The sequence below is a fragment of the Falco biarmicus genome, chromosome 6 (genome assembly GCF_023638135.1).
Source record: "Falco biarmicus isolate bFalBia1 chromosome 6, bFalBia1.pri, whole genome shotgun sequence".
Taxonomy (NCBI): domain Eukaryota; kingdom Metazoa; phylum Chordata; class Aves; order Falconiformes; family Falconidae; genus Falco; species Falco biarmicus.
The window spans coordinates 69,632,527-69,651,536 of record NC_079293.1 but is presented as its reverse complement, the minus strand read 5'-3'; the positions used below and the strand labels follow the sequence as shown (position 1 = coordinate 69,651,536).

At 35.4% G+C, this 19,010-nt stretch overlaps 1 protein-coding gene across 1 annotated transcript in view; it reads left to right on the top strand.

The window, feature by feature from the left end:
* Positions 1–19,010, top strand: part of GRIK2 (glutamate ionotropic receptor kainate type subunit 2) — a 415,167-nt gene that overhangs the window by 211,284 nt on the left and 184,873 nt on the right. Inside the window, exons 8-9 of the mRNA XM_056344643.1 lie at positions 14,314–14,457; positions 15,748–15,855. Coding sequence (XP_056200618.1) covers positions 14,314–14,457; positions 15,748–15,855 — 252 coding nt within the window. The remainder of the gene's footprint in view (positions 1–14,313; positions 14,458–15,747; positions 15,856–19,010) is intronic.

The window sequence follows — 19,010 nt, the reverse complement described above, 5'->3', positions numbered from 1 at the left end:
TGTTTTTTGCTGAGGATATTAAAATCTGTATCATTAGTTTTTTCTAAGTGGAGAAAATTGTAAATGGAGCTTTGTGAAAGCAGGAGAACACAATGTGTTATAAAGACTCAACTATTTCATCTCTGTATTTCAAAGTCATCAATATACATTCATTTTTGTCATTTTACTTAAAATTTGAAGATGTGAAAGCTCTGAAATCCTCAAACACTGTGAAACTTTTACTGGATACAAAAATACAACGTATACAAAATCATTTGTTAGAATGCTTTTTTCTCAATTTTTGACCAGATTCACATTTAATCTCTGCATTATTCTAACTTTGTGCCTCTCACTTGCATTGTACTTTCTTGCTACATGGGGTACAAAGTTGTTCAGTGTGTATGCTGAGTACGCTTTTTCTGTAATTACTTATGAATTGCTCATGCAGAGGGACTTTTCATGTGGTGTGATAAGTCTTGAATACTGAGCTAATGTAATAGTAGCAGGTAGCTCTTTGTTACAGATGTGGTTGCTGGAGTTGCAGTGATCACAATCATATCGATTTTTGAGCAGGAGAACAGATAAAAGGAAATAGACTACCAAAGAGTCAATAATGACCCATTGTTCCTGGTAATTAGGTTTTTGCTATCTGTCCTTAAGGCATATAAAAGCATGTTGGTTTTTTTATTATTATTATTGCAAAAATATTATAGCACATACTGTAATTTCTAAAGTTCAGAAGAAAGGTTGAGAGAGTGCTTCAGAATAACTTCCACAATAGAGATTTTACTTTTTTTTAAAATGGATATATAGAAACCTAACATCATAACACTTTGTTCTTAATTGCATACTATAAGCACAGTTCTGCAAGTGCTTGTGTAGTCAGACAGCATTTGCTCTTGCAAGTAGTACAATGAAAGTCATTTACTTCTTGACTTAGTAGAGTTTATGACATGATGGGACATTTGCAGGGTCTTAAGAATTCACACTTTATGTGGTCTTGTTAGCCAGAAAATAGAAAATGGGAGAAATTATTTTTCTAAAAAATACCTCTCTAGAACTAGTTTTTTTGGCTTTTATTTTTGTCATACAGTTAACAGTGTTTATTCCAGGCAAATGTAGATGGCTGTATAGACTGAATGATTTCTATCAGGAACTTTCTTTTTCCTCTTTCTGTGATTGGAAAGAAGTAAACCACCCTGAACACTTGTACAGACAGGGTAGTGACAGATAACCTGTCCAATAAATAATTGATTTAAAAATAAGTGAGAATGAGAAGTTGATCAGCAAGTTCAGGAAATCAGTCACAGCTTAAACTTACATGAGAATAGCAAACCTTGGGTAGAGAGACTGGCTTTGAAACCAGACCTTTATCCATTGAAACTAAATCATTGAAGCAATAGATGCATGCTAAACATTCTCAGACTCTTTCTACTTATTCTTTTAACTGAAACATTCCCTTGCACTTAAGATTTAAGCTTTTGCTCCACAAGAACGTAGAGCATTATCTCAGCACTCTCCAAACTACCAGCTGCAACAAGGTCTTTTACCACCAGTTACCAACATACTCTTCACACTAGTCCCTCTGCTGCCTTCTCCTAGTCTCTCATTCAGGGCACACGCTCTTTCTGCTTCTTCCTCAGCTGCTCTCTCTCCATTGACTCTCAACCACTTAACAGAACCAGCCACAGCTGCACTTTATCTACATTGGCCAATCCACTGCCCCTGAAGCTAGCCCACAGTTGTATATTATCAATGCTAATTAACCCAGCTTCATTCCTCCACAGAGCATTAACTGCATGTTCTGTTATAGTTAAGATTTAAGCTTGTGTTCCACAAGAATGATAAGGTGTCATTGTCAGAAAACATAATTCAAATATTTCCTAGGAACTTCTAAATCTTTAGCATTTTATTTGCTAAAATGAAATTCAGTTCCTGAATCAGAGTTCAAGCAGATGATAGGAATACTGCTGTTCTTATTTCAGAAAACCTGTATTGAACTTACAAGCTAACTGCATCTCCCGTGTTAATTGCTGGCAAAATTTTAAGTTGTCTGAAAATTTCACCTCCAGTAAGTTAAAATCAAGTTGCAGTAAGTGACTACCTGCCTAACTCTGTTTTCAGATACTTTGAGGTTCTTAGCACCATAAACACTCTATCAGGTTACATGATTATCTGAGATTTTGTGAGATGAAAAAAGTTCTACTATTTCAAACTTTTATGTTGGGAAATATATTTTTATTCTGTCTATAAAAAATGCAAATTCTTTCCTATGTAATGGCAAGAAATGTAGCAACAACATCATTATCCTTTGGAGTATTTTTCCTGTTCTTTTGTTCTCTTGGCATTTGGTCAAAATTTATAATTGTTTAATGTTCCACTTTGCCATTGCTCTGAGAACTGGAGATCAAACTATGAGGCATTGAGGCAAAAGATGAAATTGTTCTTTTCTTTTCTCTTTCTGTGTAAGAAAAAATTACACTTAAAAAATAATCACCTGGGCAGTTCTACTTTTCATAGATTAAAAAAAATAATAATTGATTGTTGGTTTTAAAACCTTTTTAAATAATATAAATAAAAAATATGCTTTGTTCAGATGTTAAAACAAGTATTTTGATGATGGGGAAAATAATTTCCATCTGTTTTATCTCTACTTAAAATCACATACACATCTCTGTAAACAAATACCCTGTTTAAAATTCACTAGGCAACTAAATGTTAAAAAATAATCTAAACAGCTATTCCTTAATGTGATGATTATTGAGCTGAAATACTATCATATTTTGAAAAAAAAAAGGAGTTTATGCTAACATGTTATTTGATTTTTTAAAAAAGTTACATCAATATTTTTTATAGCTTGCTGCTGCTCATATCTTGTTCCCAGTTTGAATGCATTTTTGGGTGTGAAAAAACCCCGCTCTACTCTTTGCTTAATTGAACCCCAGAGTGGAGTTTGGAATGTGTCAAGAAGTAAGAAAACACCAGCTTTAATAAGCATACAATGCAATTTAACAGTTCATAAAACAGTAAAATTTAATCCCAGGCTGAGAGATTTATTAAATCTCACTCAGCAAAATGGTTTTGTGGGATGTGTTAGCAAGTGAGAATTAAGTGAAATGATTTCAGGGGCAATAGATTTTATTACCGAAAGAGGGGAGGATCTAGTTTTGCATGCCATTTCTTCTTAATTTCATTCACTTGTTATAATTGCTTAGAGCAGGGGAGCTTTCCGTGAGTAGCAGTAGTATGCTGGGTCTCCAGAATCTGTGTGCATGCTACTACACGTCATGCATCATCTAACTGAAATATCTTCTGAACAGCAGTTTTTTAAATGATTGTTAAAGATTTTTGAATCTAATACAACTTAAGCCTCTATCTGTCTGTATGATAAAATTACTTTCTCCCCTCCCATCATTTTTGCATGTATACTTGGTTTTCTGCATTCTTTAGCTTTCCTTTCTTTCCTGGTTTCTGTTCCACTAAACAGTTGTTCTCAGTCTCTGTTTTCATAGGTTAAAGAAATTATCTTCTTTCAATCTCTTTTCTAATACTTCTGCCAGTTAGAGGATTCCTAATTTTGCTTTATTCTTCCAGACAGTTGTTACATGCCTGTGAAGTAGTATGCTAGTTTATATCACCTGCTTATGTCCCACTTACATAAATGTTAATATATCATTCAACGTAAAAAAAAAATGTTTTTTAAAAGTTAATTTCTTCCAATACTTTTTTCCTGTAGCCTCATATGACAAACTCCTTGAAGTCCCTGCTCAAACACTGAGTGTTCCCACAGCTATTTTACTTAATGCTACACTAATATCCTTGTTACTATGAATTGCTGAAAATACTTTTTTTTCCATTATTGCTGCCCAGACTGTTCAAAACTGTAATATGAGTTTGTATGGTGTGCATATCGCATAGCTGTATGGGATACCCAAGAAAATGTTTAAGTGAGCTTACCTAGATTTGTTATATTTTGGATTGATAAATGCTTTTTGGTTCCCTTGAAATCATTCTTAACCTAAGGTAGGTTAAGATAATATAAAAGCATTCATTTGCTTTTATGCTTTCCAATACAGTTGGAAATACTTAAGAAAAGGTAAGACATATTGTCTCTACTTCTGTAAGATTAACTGGGAAAGGTTTTTCTCTCTGTCTCCCTGCCTGGATGTTTTGCTGTATTGGTTTGCTATAGACTTTCTCTAAAACAAAGCTGGAATTTCTATACACCCTATGTCTTGGGTCACATTCATTAGACAGAGTTGTTCCTTGATATGGAATAGCATGGGCCAATTTAGCTTTACAACTAATCACTTCTCTGATTCTTCCTGAATGTTCTAAAGGACCTTTTCTCCTGAATCTAGTTCACAATACAATATGTAAACCTCTGTTGTAGTTTAACCCTGACTGGCAACTAAGCCCTATGCAGCTGCTGGCTCACTTCCTCTGCAGTGGGATGGGGGAGAGAACGGGAAGAGTAAAAGTGAGAAAACTCATGGATTGAGATAAAGACAGTTTAATAGGTAAAGTGAAAGCTGTACCCATAAGAAAAGCAAAGCAAAACAAGGAATTAATTCACTCCTTTCCATCAGCAGGCAGGTGCTCAGCCATCTCCAGGAAAGCAGAGTTCCATCACACTTAACAGTTACTTGGAAAGACAAAATGCCCTAATGCAGATGTCCCCCACCTTTTCTTCTTACCCCAGCTTATATACTCAGCATGGTGTTTAATGGTATGAAATATCTCTTTGGCTATTTGGGTCAGCTGTCCTGGCTGTGTCCCCTCCCAATTCCCTGTGCCCCTCCAGCCCTCTTGCTGGTGGGGCCTAGGAAACCCATAAGTCCTTGACTTAGTATAAACATTACCCAGAAACAGCCAAACCCATCAGTGTGCTGTCAATGTTGTTCTCACACCAAATCCAAAGCACAGCACCACCCCAGCTACTAAGAAGAAAATTAACTCTATACCAGCTGAAACCAGGACAACATCATTATTGAAAGCTGTGTTTCATCAAGCTGCATACTCATAACTGTATAGAATAAAAAAAAAGGAGGGGCTATGTGTATCATACTTATCATTTTGAGTGAGGACAGGTATGATGACAATCACTTCGTGGTTGTAAAATTATTATTACATGATTTACCCTTCTATCTTTCTTTTCATGTATAATTCAAGACATGGTTTGATTTTACTGCAATGCAAAACTGCATTTTAAAAAATTCAGTTTCATCTCATAGCCTGTAAGAAGTAGTAAAGAGTAAATTTGAATCTATATTTACTTTCATATTCACATTCACATTTCTCTACAATATATGTATACAGAAAAGGGTTCTATATTCTTGTGCCTCTTACAGATCTGTATGGTCCCAAATAGTTCATATTATTGAACATACTTATGATATGAATATTTCTTTTGGACTATTTGTTAGGCTTCATTTGTCTTGATGTATATTTTTTTATTTGATTAAACGTAAACCTTTTTATTCTTGTCTGTTCAATCTAAACTTTTTTTCATCTTTGTGATAACTTCAACCGATTCTATCTTTTGTTATGCATATGACTGGAAAATTGTAGAAGTTCTGAAACATAATAATTTTTCACTTTATTATTGTAATAACTTATAGAAAATTATCTCTTATCTATATGTATATATAAAACATAGAAAATGTAAAATTTTTGCAACTGCATTTGAAACACTGACTTGTAACAATGGAGTATATATCTCATTAACCATAAACTGTAATTGCCGCGAATAAAATAACAGTAGATAGATCCATGGAATTTTCTAATTCCCCTAGTGCCCTATTTGAGAAATTACTTCTGAAAATGGGAAAATATTCTGAATATAGTCATTAAAATAACACCATACATGAATAGTTAGATGCTTTCTTTTCATCTTATATAAGCATTATTTGTTTAACATTGAACCTGAAAAAGTTAATGAAAAATTGCTTTCTTCAACATTAATCTCTTGGTCTGGACCTTCTTAAAAAAGGGCTTTGTAGTGCGGATTTGAAACTACCTGTAGTTTGGAGGTAGCTGATCAAAGATATGTGGTGAATCAAGGTTCAAGTAGGGTAATGTTAACACTATTGGCACCATGCTATATGAAAATTTTGAGAAAAAAAGTTCTTATGTCAGTAGTTATTGTTTTGTGGGTTAAAATCACATTGTCCTCACATAATTTAAGATCTGGACCTTAAAATTTTCTGAGCAGGAAACAGTTGAATGTATAATAAATAAACTACAGATTTTTATAAGTATATCTTAATTTTTATCTGTACACTAGCATAGTTTCTGTAGTTCATATACAGCAGTCTTTAAAGGCAATTTTGTCATTTTCCATCAAACAGGACAGTTTTAAGGAAAGTTGTAGACAATGTTAGTATTGAGAGCTCTTCTGCACTGTAGGTTGTCATCCCTTCCTGACTTATGAGTATTGTCAGACTTTTCTCACATCTTTGTTCTGTTCTTATCTATTTTCCCTGGGTTGTTTAAAAGAAAGTGGAGTCAGCTTCTATGATAAAACCAGTCTTCAAAGGAGAATAATAATAATAAAACTTGCACAGAGGCTTATTTCTGTTCACTGTGCTCACAATGGAAATAATCTAGAAAATAAGATGAATATGGGAAAAAATGAAAGGCAGATGGTGAGGAGTTTGGTAGAACAAAAAAAAGGAAGTGTTTTATTTGTTTATGGAATACGCTGTCTATTCAAGTTTTCAGAATTATTAACTACGTATTGTTTGTTAAATTATCAGTAAGGATAACTGAGAGAAAAATAAGTAATTATCAAAGGAGAAGTACTGTTAGCAGGCTAAGGAGATTTATTATGGGGCATTTTTGAAGGCTTTGAAAATGCATAAGTATGCCATTATAAATCCTAATTGTTCAGTGCATCTTAAATAATGTTATTTCTCCTTAAAAAGTTTATGCTGGAGAGCAAGGGGATTTGACTAGGCTGTCCTGTTCATTGTACTTCCAGTATCCTCTGCTTGTTCAGGCTGTTAGATCAAAGAAACAGAGCTGCTGTTCTTACCCTCTGAATTGTGCTACATCATCTCTGCCCGTCATAAAGCTAAGTAGAAACAGTCTGGATATATTGGGAGTTGAAAACAGAAAACCCCAACAACCTGCTTTTGCATCTAGTATTCTATTCAAGGCATTATTGTGGTGTAGGAAATACAGAATTTATAAGGGCCAACAGAAAATTCAGTCCTTCTGGAACATGCCCTGCCTCGTGTACTTACACTCCTTTTGCCAAATAGGAACTCACCATTCTCATTATGCTCTAAACTCTCGCAAGGAGAGGTACCATTAATACAAGCTTAGCAAGAGAATCTTTTTGCAGTATGAATTGGTCATGGTAACACTCTGTTAAACCAGTGACCACAGTTGGTCTGAACTAGGTTTATTTCAGAAGATACTGTGATCTGAGATGGCTGTGTAGCTAACAAATTCAGTCACTAACAAATGATATTACATGATGAAATAAATTTCAGAATAAAGACTTCATATGTATTATTTTTACTATGTTCACATGTTTTCAAGGATTTTGTTATACTAAAAAAATGTGAAAAGTGTTCTTTCACTTTTATGCATTTATCTGGATACTTTTGTCATGGTCACCTAGGAAACAAATGCAGATACACATTTGCAAGCATTTGCATTTGGTTTCATATAATTTTTGATGCAACTAATGAAGTCACACTTGAAAAGAATTTAAGCTTCATTTTAATTATTGCAAAATATATTTCAGAATACATCAGTGACCCTCAGACACTAGGCAAAGCCCTCTGAACAGTTTGGCCTTTTAAATGTAGTTGGACTTATTTCATAAGTGCAAAATTTGACTGACTAGAGATAGGAAGACAGAAATAATCTTGAAGAGATAATGAGCTGCATATGAAAAATATAATCTATACTACTTAATGTAGTAGTACTTATTCAGATAATATGCAGGTAAAGACAGCATAAGAACTAAAAAGTGGAACAGCATATGCACACTTTACTAATCAATGGAAAAAGCTTACTGATGCAGTATTTCAAGTGAACTGTGTAGTGTCTTCCCTTGAAATTTTTGGTGAGTCATTTCAGTTTAACACAGCTGACTAGAGAATCAGAATACTATGTTTCAAGATATTTTTTTTTACTTCAGTTTTATTTTTCATAGAACATTTTGTTAAAGAACTCTTGAGGTTTCTTTTAAAGATTTTTAGCAAAATATTTGGTTTGGCATAAAATTTTGGACATATTTAATTTGTGATATCTTTGTAAACTGATACTAATGACAGTAGTGACTGGTAAATGCAGATTCAGATCTCTACCTTGTGATAGGACAGGGCCTGTTGACTGAGTTATAGAATATGAATAGCGTCATATTCTTTCTCATTTGCTTTGTCTTTGTTGAAGAAATACATTTTGACAACTTTTCTGAATCAAATATTTAAAAATTTTATTGCAGAAAATCCAGTCCTATCAAACTGTCTAGAGAGTTTCAACTTGGATTATAGAAGAGTTGTTTTTGAATTTAATTCTGAGACAAATTTGGAAGTTTTACTCCTTCTTTGACACACATAAAGGATTTCATTACTCCCCCCCCCCCCCCCCCCCCCCCCAGCCCTTTCTTGCAGAGGTAAAGGGACATTAATTTGCTTTTACTGGACATGACTTGAATGAATAAAGTTAAGTTCAAACACAAAATACAGATCACTAAACAAGTATGTATCATACTTACAAGGAGGTCATCTTTAATAATCCCTTACACTTACCATAAAAGCATTTTGCAAATAGTTCAGCAGTCTAATGCTCATAAAGGTAATCCTTATATTGTTAAGGATGTCATTTAGTTAGATATGTAAAACATCTTTATTTTTTATACTCTTGTTTGTCCCTCTTTTTTGATTCCTTTCCTGTGGAAAAAGTTCCCCACAGTCACCGAAAAAAGTTGGCAGAGTAAAGAAGGCAATTATGGAACTTGTGTGTCACAAGTTTGTAATACAAGAATTATCTGGTCTAGGGAAAATACACTACTGAATTGCAAATAACTTATTCTTGTCTGAAATCCGTACTAGATCAAATACTAAAGAAGAAAAAGTAAATTTATTAAGCTTCTCTTTTCTATTGACTTATTTCATATGTCACTCAGTGTAGAAAATTTCTTGGTGTTTTCAAGTACTTCACAGAGCATCTTTTAAGTTGAAGACCATATTTCTTCATAGACTTTTATTAGTAATAAATTTAATTAAGGGGAAAAACAATCACATTGGTTTGATTTAACATTTAATTGAAAACCTGAGGGTTTTTTCCTGCTTTCAAGCTGTTTTTAATCATCCATATATGAGTAATTGAAAGTTCTTCCAGATCATGCCTACATAACAATTCTTTTTTTTTGTTAACTGTCGATTACAGAGAACTATAATTTTTTATAGTAAAAGCTGAAATGTTTTTTTTTTGTTGTTTGAGAAGTGTACTAATTCTGATCTAGCTCATGAAGAAACAATTACCCTAAAAATCATTCATCTTAAATTAATGTTAAACTTGATTACATGATAAAAATCATGTTTCCTAAAAATAAAGCACATATTTTTTCAATTTAGAAATAAATCAGGAGCACAGAGATATAAACCAGGGAGGAGTGGTTTACTGGTACGTGAAATCCTCATATAGTTTGATGGAGGTAAATGGAAATGTCATACAAAAACATTGCTGTGCAGATAAGGTGCACACACAAGTCATGATCTGATGTCAGTAAATGTGGAATATGCAAATTTTTTTAACTTAATATTTAATTAAGCACAGGTATTCCTAAAGCAGTTAGCACATTTGTTGAGGCAGATGCCAAATGGCATCAACGAACTCTTATGTACTGTAAGTCAGAAGATTGTTATGAAGACCATGATTCTTCTGTTCCATTAGGCTTGCTCAGATTTTATCTATACATCAGTGTGAGCCCTTTCACTTTTTTTTGGAATGTCTTAAGATACAGACCTAGATGTCAGATTGCAGCTGTAATGCATAAACATCCATTTAGTTTCAGGATTTTCAGCTGATTCTGGTCTGGCCTACCAGCCATGCTGAAGGTCACTAAAAATAATACCTTCTTTACGTTATAAGAAGGGCAGAAAAACTTGGCAGAGAAGCAGTTTGTCAGTTTCATTACATGGGGAAGATTTCTTCTTGGCTGAGATCCAGACTATAGCAGTTTTTTTCTGCATCAGCTTCACACGTACAGGTTACAAACCAGTAAAAAACACTGCCGACCTCCTGCCCCAGCTCCAAGCCTCCAAGACTCAAACATTCCTTACAATGCCAATTGAGGACCAGCAAGCATGTGACAAAAATCACAGCATATATCTGCTAGGGTTTACCATGTGCCTTTGACACCTTTGGGTGTGGCTGGGGACAGAGAGGAAAAAGACCACCTTTTACTTGGAGGAGGGCCAGGGAGAAATAATAGGCTCTTTCTCTAATGCTAGAAAGGAGTCATTTTCTAGCTTCTTTGTATTGAGTCTAGCTCCATGAGAGCCCTTTCACAATGAGATTAGAGTACTTGCATGCAATTTGTTAGACAGTAGTTAGCAAGTAATTTAGCAAGACTCAAAAGTGATTATACATAAACATAAGTGAAAAATAGAGGCAAACACAACACCCACAGTAAGACAGGAGGTAAAGGAATGACAGAACAGTGTTGAGAAGAAATGTGTGGTATCTAACTGAGTTTGGGATAAAAATCAAACACAGTTTGGTACTTCCTCTCTATTTGAGATATACTGTGACTGAAATCATGTCTCTGATTAAGCTGTTACCTGTGAGTGCTAAAAGCTTTCTTGTTACTTGACAGTCAACTGAAAAACAGACTTGTGGTCATAGACATCTGTTACCTGACACCTTAATCACCTAACCCAGTCTTGTTCTATTTCAATTTGATGAAAAATTTTTGTAGCATCTGTAGTTGTAGTAAATTTTTCTTTTGTAGTTGTAGAAATAAAAATGACAGTATCATAAGCAGTATTTTAGATTTTATCTGTATCCAAGCAAGTCATCATGAATACTAAGTAGGATTGTGAAAACAAAAAACCCCACAACCCATGGTTCAGAAACCGTACCAAGACATGTTTGTGAAATGCAACGTGATTAACTAAAACAGTACCAATATAATTTTTCAATAAGATTATTTTCTTCTATTATGGGTACTTCAGTGAATGGAAACATTGTAGCATGTTTCTACCTGAAATTCAGGAAACATTGCTTCTGAAGTGTCCAGACTGCTAATCTCTCTTTACATAAAATAAAGAATCTTAATTAATTAGGGACATTTCCTCCCAAACAGTCTCTTGCTGAAACCTGTACCACAAGGCATAGTTCCAAAAGCGTGATTTAAGGAAGAGAAAGCAGTATGGACAAAGGCAGTGAGACATAAAGCTTAGCAAGCATAACAAATGAGGGTGTAGAGCTAGGCCAACAACTATCTGTCTCTCAGAGGAAAGGTGAAGTGACCAACCAAGAGAAGAGCCCAACCTGCAAATTCAAGTATATACATTATAGCTTTTCCTGAGTTCTGTGCTGTTGAGTTCACTTGCAGTAAAATCAATGGTTGCACCCAGTGAGATGAGTACAATATTGAATCACTAAACCAACGTATTTTTGAGTATATGGTTCTCTCTGTCTTTATTCAGTGCAAATGTTAAAGCCTACATTTAACTTTAATCTTCTTATACAAGGTGGATTGTGGAATCTCATCCTATGTAAAAAAGGGATTTACCTTGTAGCATCTAAAAATCAAACAGGGCACTCAACTTCTAGCCAGTGATTAATTTATGTTGTGCACATTTAAGAGTATATTCTGTTTGAGATTTGTTTCCAATGAAGCAATATTCATCAGTCAAATGTGAAGAATATTATCAGAATTTGAATTACTTCTAAAACTGCAATGGCTTTTTTTTAAAAAAAACCTGTCTTGTTGACTTGACTGCCTTGTCATGTGTAGTGGGCCTGGCTGAGCCCCACAGCAGCCCTCATGGTGCTGCGCTTGTACTGGTAGCTGGAAAGGCGGTGGTAACACACCGGTGCTTTGGCTGCTGCTGAGCAGCGCTGGCACAGCATCAGGGCTGTGTCTCCAACCTTCCCTGCCCCCTCTGACCAGTAAGTTGGGGGTGGGCAAGATGTTGGGAGAGGGGGGACATAGCCAGGACAACTGACCCAAAGTGACCAATGGGATATTCCATACCATATGACATCTGCTCAGATAGAAAAGCTAAGAGAAAGAAGGAGGAAGAAGGGGGCATTGGTTATGTACATTTGTCTTCTGGTGCAACTGCTAGAAGTACTGAAGCCCTGCTCCCCAGGAAGTAGCCGAACATTACCTACTGATGGGAAGTAGAGAATAAAATCATTTGTTTTCCTTTGCTTCTGCATGCATGACTTTTGCTATTGCTTCATTAATCTGCCTTTATCTTTGACCCACAAGTTTTTTTCCATGTTATTCCCCCTTTCCCTGCCCCGCGCCCCCCCCCCCCCCCCCCCCCCGCCCCCTTTCTGCTGTGGAGGGGAGTGATAGAGTGGCTTGGGGGGCACCTGGCATTCAGCCATTGTCAACCCACCACATCATCCTACAGATTTCCAGCTCAGTGGCTTATGAAATTTGACAGAAAACCATGTTGCTTTGCATCTGGCATAATGTTCATTTGATTCCTGCTGATGAGTCTTAGCAGTTCTGAGTCCAAATATATATCAAATTAATCAGTTAATGTTGATTTTGAACTTCTGGTTGCTTCTTCATGGGCTGCTTTTGATAAAGTCTCACAGCAATTTCAATTTTCCTTTGTTGGTGCAAGGACTACAGTTTTAGCAGTAAAGATGTTTTTTAAAAAGTTTGCATTTCTGAGCCAGATTAATGACTTGTAATTATTGTGTAGTTTATTTAAAAAACCTGTTGTCTAGACTCTAACTACTACCAAGTACTGCTTCTAGAATATTAAGCTTTGTATGATGCTTACTCAGCATGTCATTCTAACTTTTTGGTATTTCACTGCCTCCTTGTCAATATTAGCTTGCCTTAAAAGCGCTTTAATGCCTTGAAGATAATGAACAATTTGGCAGCAAAAATATTTTCTGACTGATTTGGAGCCCCTGTGTAAACTACTTGGTGTCTGAGATCATTGAAACCTATTATACTGGATATTTTAAAATTAGGATTTATTTCTGTTTGGATTTTGAAATCTCTCCTTGGGAGAACCATTTAAATGTAAACCTATATTTTCCTTTTTAACGTAGCTTATGGGCTATAATGGTAGAACATTTTTGCATTTTTATGTTTAGTTTTATTGTAAAGAGCCTTGGGATGCATTTGCATGAAAGGCACTATATAAGCTCATTTTGTATTGCATTGTATTGTATTGTGACAAGTGCAATAATCTCCAGGTTTCCTATCCATTAAAGAACTAATTTCACAGCTCACTAATTACGTGAATGAGAAGGGGAAATAGGTCCTTTTTCTCTAAGGTATGCTGAGCAGATGGCATAGCATACATTTCCACCAGCTGAATCTAAGGTCCTCTCTTGCATTTGGTTCCGAGGCTTGCCTCTGTTTATCAAATAGAACAGGAGAGAGATGTCAGTTTCTTGTACAGCATGACAGTGGGTACTGAGAGACTGTCTCTGTCCTTTGCTAACACAACGTTAGTTAGCACATACCAGGTCTAAACAACCTATTTATTTAGGATGGGACATGAAAACTACTAAAATGAATGTGCATTTTAATGCAATTCTAATTTGCTTCTGATTTATAGAGGACACTGGTTAGATCTGTCATAGGGATTTAAACTGACAGCCATAAAAAAGTTATTAATGAATCAACTGAGTACCTTTGGAACTGTATCTAGTCTGAAATTACAGACTAGAAACAGAAATACACTGTTTCCTTAGCCTGTGCACTTTCTTCATAGCTAAGATTTTACTACCTTGATAATCTTTTTTTTTTTCTTTCGCATCACTCATAGAAATAACTGACTTGAATCAAACATACATACAGCAGTTTTTATAGCACCCTAATGCACTGCTTTTTTAAAGTAACATGAGTCGTCAAAGATACCAGTGTTCTCCTGTGATCCTGAAAAGTCGGTATTTGGGCCCTTATTTGCAGCAGGAGAAAATCTGAGGTTGGAGATCCTTATTTAGGAATCGGCAATAAGGCTGCCTTTTACAGTTCCATGCAAGCAATCAGACCATTTTCTTCCTTTAACATAAGTAGTGCTAATTTTTCTTTCCTTCTTTCACTGCTGGGCTGTCACATGTGCTTGTTTTGTGTTCATGGTTCTGATTTCATTCTAATTTCAGACGGATGCAGCGCTAATGTATGATGCAGTTCATGTGGTGTCAGTGGCTGTCCAGCAGTTCCCACAGATGACTGTCAGTTCACTACAGTGTAATCGCCACAAACCATGGCGCTTTGGGACCCGCTTTATGAGTCTCATTAAGGAGGTAAGTCACTAATAAAGTGTGATGCTTTGTTACTTTCCTTTCTGCCAACTCCCGTTTTCTTTTGTTTCAACTCTACTTGAATTCTGCCTTTTCTTTTCAGAAGATGGAAATCTCTGAATTTGTTGTGTGTAAAGAGTTTAGCAGGCAAGGCAGCTTTTTTATTTGAAAGCAGGTTTTCCTGAGGTATTAGTTGGAACAGAGAAACATAAAAAAGGTGAAATGACTGCATTCAAAAGAAAACTTTTGCTTGTAGATAACTGGGGGGTGGGGTGGGAAGTTTGTGTGCGGAACATTTGTGGCATAAAATCCCAGACCCCTGAAACACCAAACAATAGACTGACTATGAAAAATCCAGCAACCTAATACTGGTGTAAGTTCAATGGGGCCAAGAATGAAGTTTACTCCCTGGTTTTAATTTTCCCTTTTTTATCCCCTCTGGTGAATTAATATATGTGGCCTTGGCCTTTTAATAAGCTGTTTAGATAGATGGTGATTTAAAGTAAAGCTAGGAGATTCAAGGTGCTAAATGTGAACACTGTAGAGTATTCAAGTCTCTTGTACTGTAAGTAACTCCTAATACAGTATTTTTCATTCTAGATATGAAAAACATTATGATAAAAAGAACTATTTGCAGTGGAATATAATCCTGTTTTTAATATTGGTTCATTTTAGGATGATAATTTTGTTTTCCACATTCCCTCCTCTACTTTAGTATAGTTTCAGAACTAGGTAGACTTTGAGTTATAAGAAAATGAGGATGTTGTACTTCATTAAAAGTAAGGTATCAGCTCTGGAAGACTGGCCCAGTTTTTGCTGTCTCTGTGGTTTTAGGGGACTCAGCATCTTGTAAAAGTAAGCCTTGATTTGAATTAAATTTCCTGACAGAAAAATGAAATCTAGCATTCATGGAAGAGATTGAGGTTTGGGGTGTGTGGCTGGGGAGGGGGGTGGGGGTGGGCAAGTGGGGGGCATGCAGGGAAGCAGAAGGGGAAATGCATGCATGACTCATGGAGGAATGAAACCAAAACAGTCTTTTATCTCATTTAGTTAAAAGAGTTTATTAGCTAACAATGAAAGTTGTTTAAAAAATTGTGAAGACTGAAGAAAGGTTAATTTAATGAGCAAAAAGTGAATACAAATTATGTTTTTAAAAAATCAACCACAAGGTAGATTATATAGATAGAATTAATAATTAGTATTCCCATTTTGGCAGAAGTAAAATTTGTTCGTTTTGGGCAAAAATAAGGAAGAGGTATTGATTTATAGAAATTGTTTTTTCTTTCTCCATAGGCCCACTGGGAAGGCCTCACAGGCAGGATAACTTTCAACAAAACCAATGGCTTAAGGACAGATTTTGATTTAGATGTTATCAGCCTCAAGGAAGAAGGTCTTGAAAAGGTGTGTAAGATGTTTACCTCCAAAGTGATGGGAAACAAAAGAAAAACCCATCCCCTAAAATCAGTAGTGTTTTCAATAAAATTTCATGTGTTACATAAAACAATATACCTGCTCTCATCTTGATATCTGGTTTCAAAGACTTCTAGTAAAAGCTGTTGTACTGATGTCTGACAATTAGTGTCCTTTTAACTGTGTGCTTCTAGCCACATTCTCACACTCAAGAGTACTGGGGAAGACTGAATAGCTGGGCCTGGAGTCATGCGTTATTATACTTTGTCTTCAATCTATATTGACTTTAATTTTAGTTGTGATTCCAATCCCATTTTCTACCATCATGTGTGAACCTGTTGGTATGTGTATTTGCATTTTCTTTACATCTTACTAATTTAAGAATAATTACCTCTATCAGAATGAAACAAAATAGCTTCATTTTGGCAATCTTCTGTGTTTCAAGAGGGAACTTTGATTCTTTCCTTGGAAAACACGTTTTTGTCTGTAAGTGGTACTGAAATATTAAGGATAGGTAGTCTGACAGATTTGTGTTTTCTGGCATGAATTTTTGCTGTAATGATGGAATGGAAGACCAAAGGAATGAGAAATCCCCTTTCCGTGTAGCCTAATATTGTCTGTATTTGAAATAAAGGCCTTTGGAAACACGTACAGATATCTGGCCTGCCTACATGACACCATGATGATCTGAAATCGGATTATCTTCCCTCTCTTCTCCAGCCATGCTGCCATGGAGAGGCAATGTAGGAAGCTGCAGTATCTCACATTATTGTGATCAGCAGACAAAGATTTTGCAATTTGCATCTACGTTACAGTTTGTGTTTAGCTGTGGTGTTCAGTGTTCTATAAGCACTGTGTTTTCCTTTATCTTCAGATAAAGTTTTATCAGCTATGGCTCCAGGGTGATATTGTGGCCAGAAATAAAAAGAGAAATTAAGGAAGGGACCATGCTACAGGGTCGTACTTTTTTTCTGAAAATCGTTGAGTGGAGAAGCTAGCATAAACAATGTATTTCTCCAGATCTTTCCCCCTCAGTACTAGTTTCCCCCCAATACTTGAAATATTAATATTCTCTTGCTAGAAAGATTTCAAAAAAGTTCGGAAGCCATGAACTTGCTTTGAACCACTTACATAGGTAACAATATTTTTGAAAATGTCCAGTGGCAAACCTGCGATTAAAGGACTATACCATATTTTAAAATATTCAGCAATCCACTGACAGTAAGGATTCTTCCTAGGAAGTATTCCAAGAAGGCAGCTCTGGGAACTTAAGGGGGAAAAAATATATATGTATAGTAGTAATTAATTTGAAAAGCAAATTAGCTTTATGAATGAGTGGAATAGGTGCAATGCAATCTGTCTTCCTTACTGAAAACATAAATGGAAGAACTGATGACATGGGAATAGCTAAATTAAGTCAGTAGTGGCTGAAGAGTCTGCATCTAAGTTCTTACTGTTGAAAATGAGGAAAGAAGTCTCTCTAATCTAGGATGGCTTTTAGAACATTGGGTAGCATTTGAGAATCATCAAGCAACATGGGTTTTCTGGAAAATAAAATCTCAGTTGACAATTGGGAGATATGTACCCCACTGAAAACAAAGAAATAAATCAGGAAGGTGTACAGAGATTAGAAATATGGGAAGAAAATAAAATTTAACAGGAAATACAGTAATCTAAACCACATAATAGAAAAAAGGAACTTGCTAAACAGTAATAATCAAAGGTATGTAAGAGACAACAGGAATGATTGTAAAATTCTATGGATAATGAGGAAACACTAGCATGTGCTTGAACTGTGTATACAGAAATCCACAGAAAAGGAAGATACTTTTCTACTGCCTTCATAGCTTATTTTGGCCATTTGGTAAAGGGATGTGATAATATTAGTTTTTCACCAAAATATGCTAACAATCTTTAGAAAGAGCAGTAAGAATTAGTTACTATGTATTAGAAAAGTGTATGAGTTAGGAAAGTGTTAGCAAAGAATGATGAGGAATGCTCTACAGATTCAGTTTCCATAGAGTGTAGTGATATGATGTTAGGAAAATTAAGTTGCATGCACATTAGATTGAATTGCTTAGTAAATATTTTGAATGTATAGGGTATTTTACTAAGAAAGAGAAATCAATGCTGAAAAATAAATGTTTTTCTGTGAAGAAAACTTGGTTACTCTGAAGGATTACAAATCCTATTTTTGAATCCAGGGTGAGTCATTAAACTGTAGAGCAGGACACTTCCTAGCAGAAAGAGTACATTTTAGCCAGTTGTTTTTTTTTTATTATTTATTTAAAAGAGCTGTCTTAGATGTTTTGGTGGTTTTTTTTTACCCACAAGATTGTCTTCTGTTAAACCTATGATGAATCCCTCTCCCGTCTCTCAGTCCCATACCTACATCACACACTTTTCCTCCAACTTTCTGCTACTCTCACTTCCTGTCCCTTCCCTTTTTCCCTGCTCTCCTTTTCTTCCCTCTCTCCCTTCCCCCCTCCCTGTCCATTCCTCTTTCCATCTAATCCCTGTCCACTTGTCCCTCTTCACCTCTTTGCTCTTTCCACTTCCTTTCTATTATCTTCTTTCTTCAGGAGTCTTTCCCCATCTGTGACCTTCTCTTGTATGTTCCTGATGTGTTTTTCCAAACCACCATCCTGTCAAGCTTCTCTGTCTATGTAGTTAGAGTTCCTGAGGTTTTGTTCTATCTATGTATTTATTGATTCATTTTGTGGTATGAGAGGAAATAGGGAGATGGAATGCAATCTGTAATGGTCTTGTGACAGAATGGGACATCTTGAGGAGAAAAATATTCATGGAGTAGACAAAAGAGAGTTATTGTGAAGTATTTTTGGAAGACCTACTTTTTGAGATTTTGTAAAAAAATGTCCTATATAAATTGCCTGGTTGGTGTAATGAGAAAGAAATCATGTATTTTATGTGCAGTGACTGCTGAAGTCAGTGATAATAGAAAGATTGCTCACTGATTTAAAAAAGATGCCATGTGTGATCTTAGATATTACATGATACCTGTTCCTGAAACTGTTGAATGAGAGGTGATAATCAAGTATCAGTCAATAAGAAGTATGCTTTTCCAAATAAAAATTAATGTCTGACAAAAATGATAGCTTCTTGTAAGATGAAGATGACAAAACTAA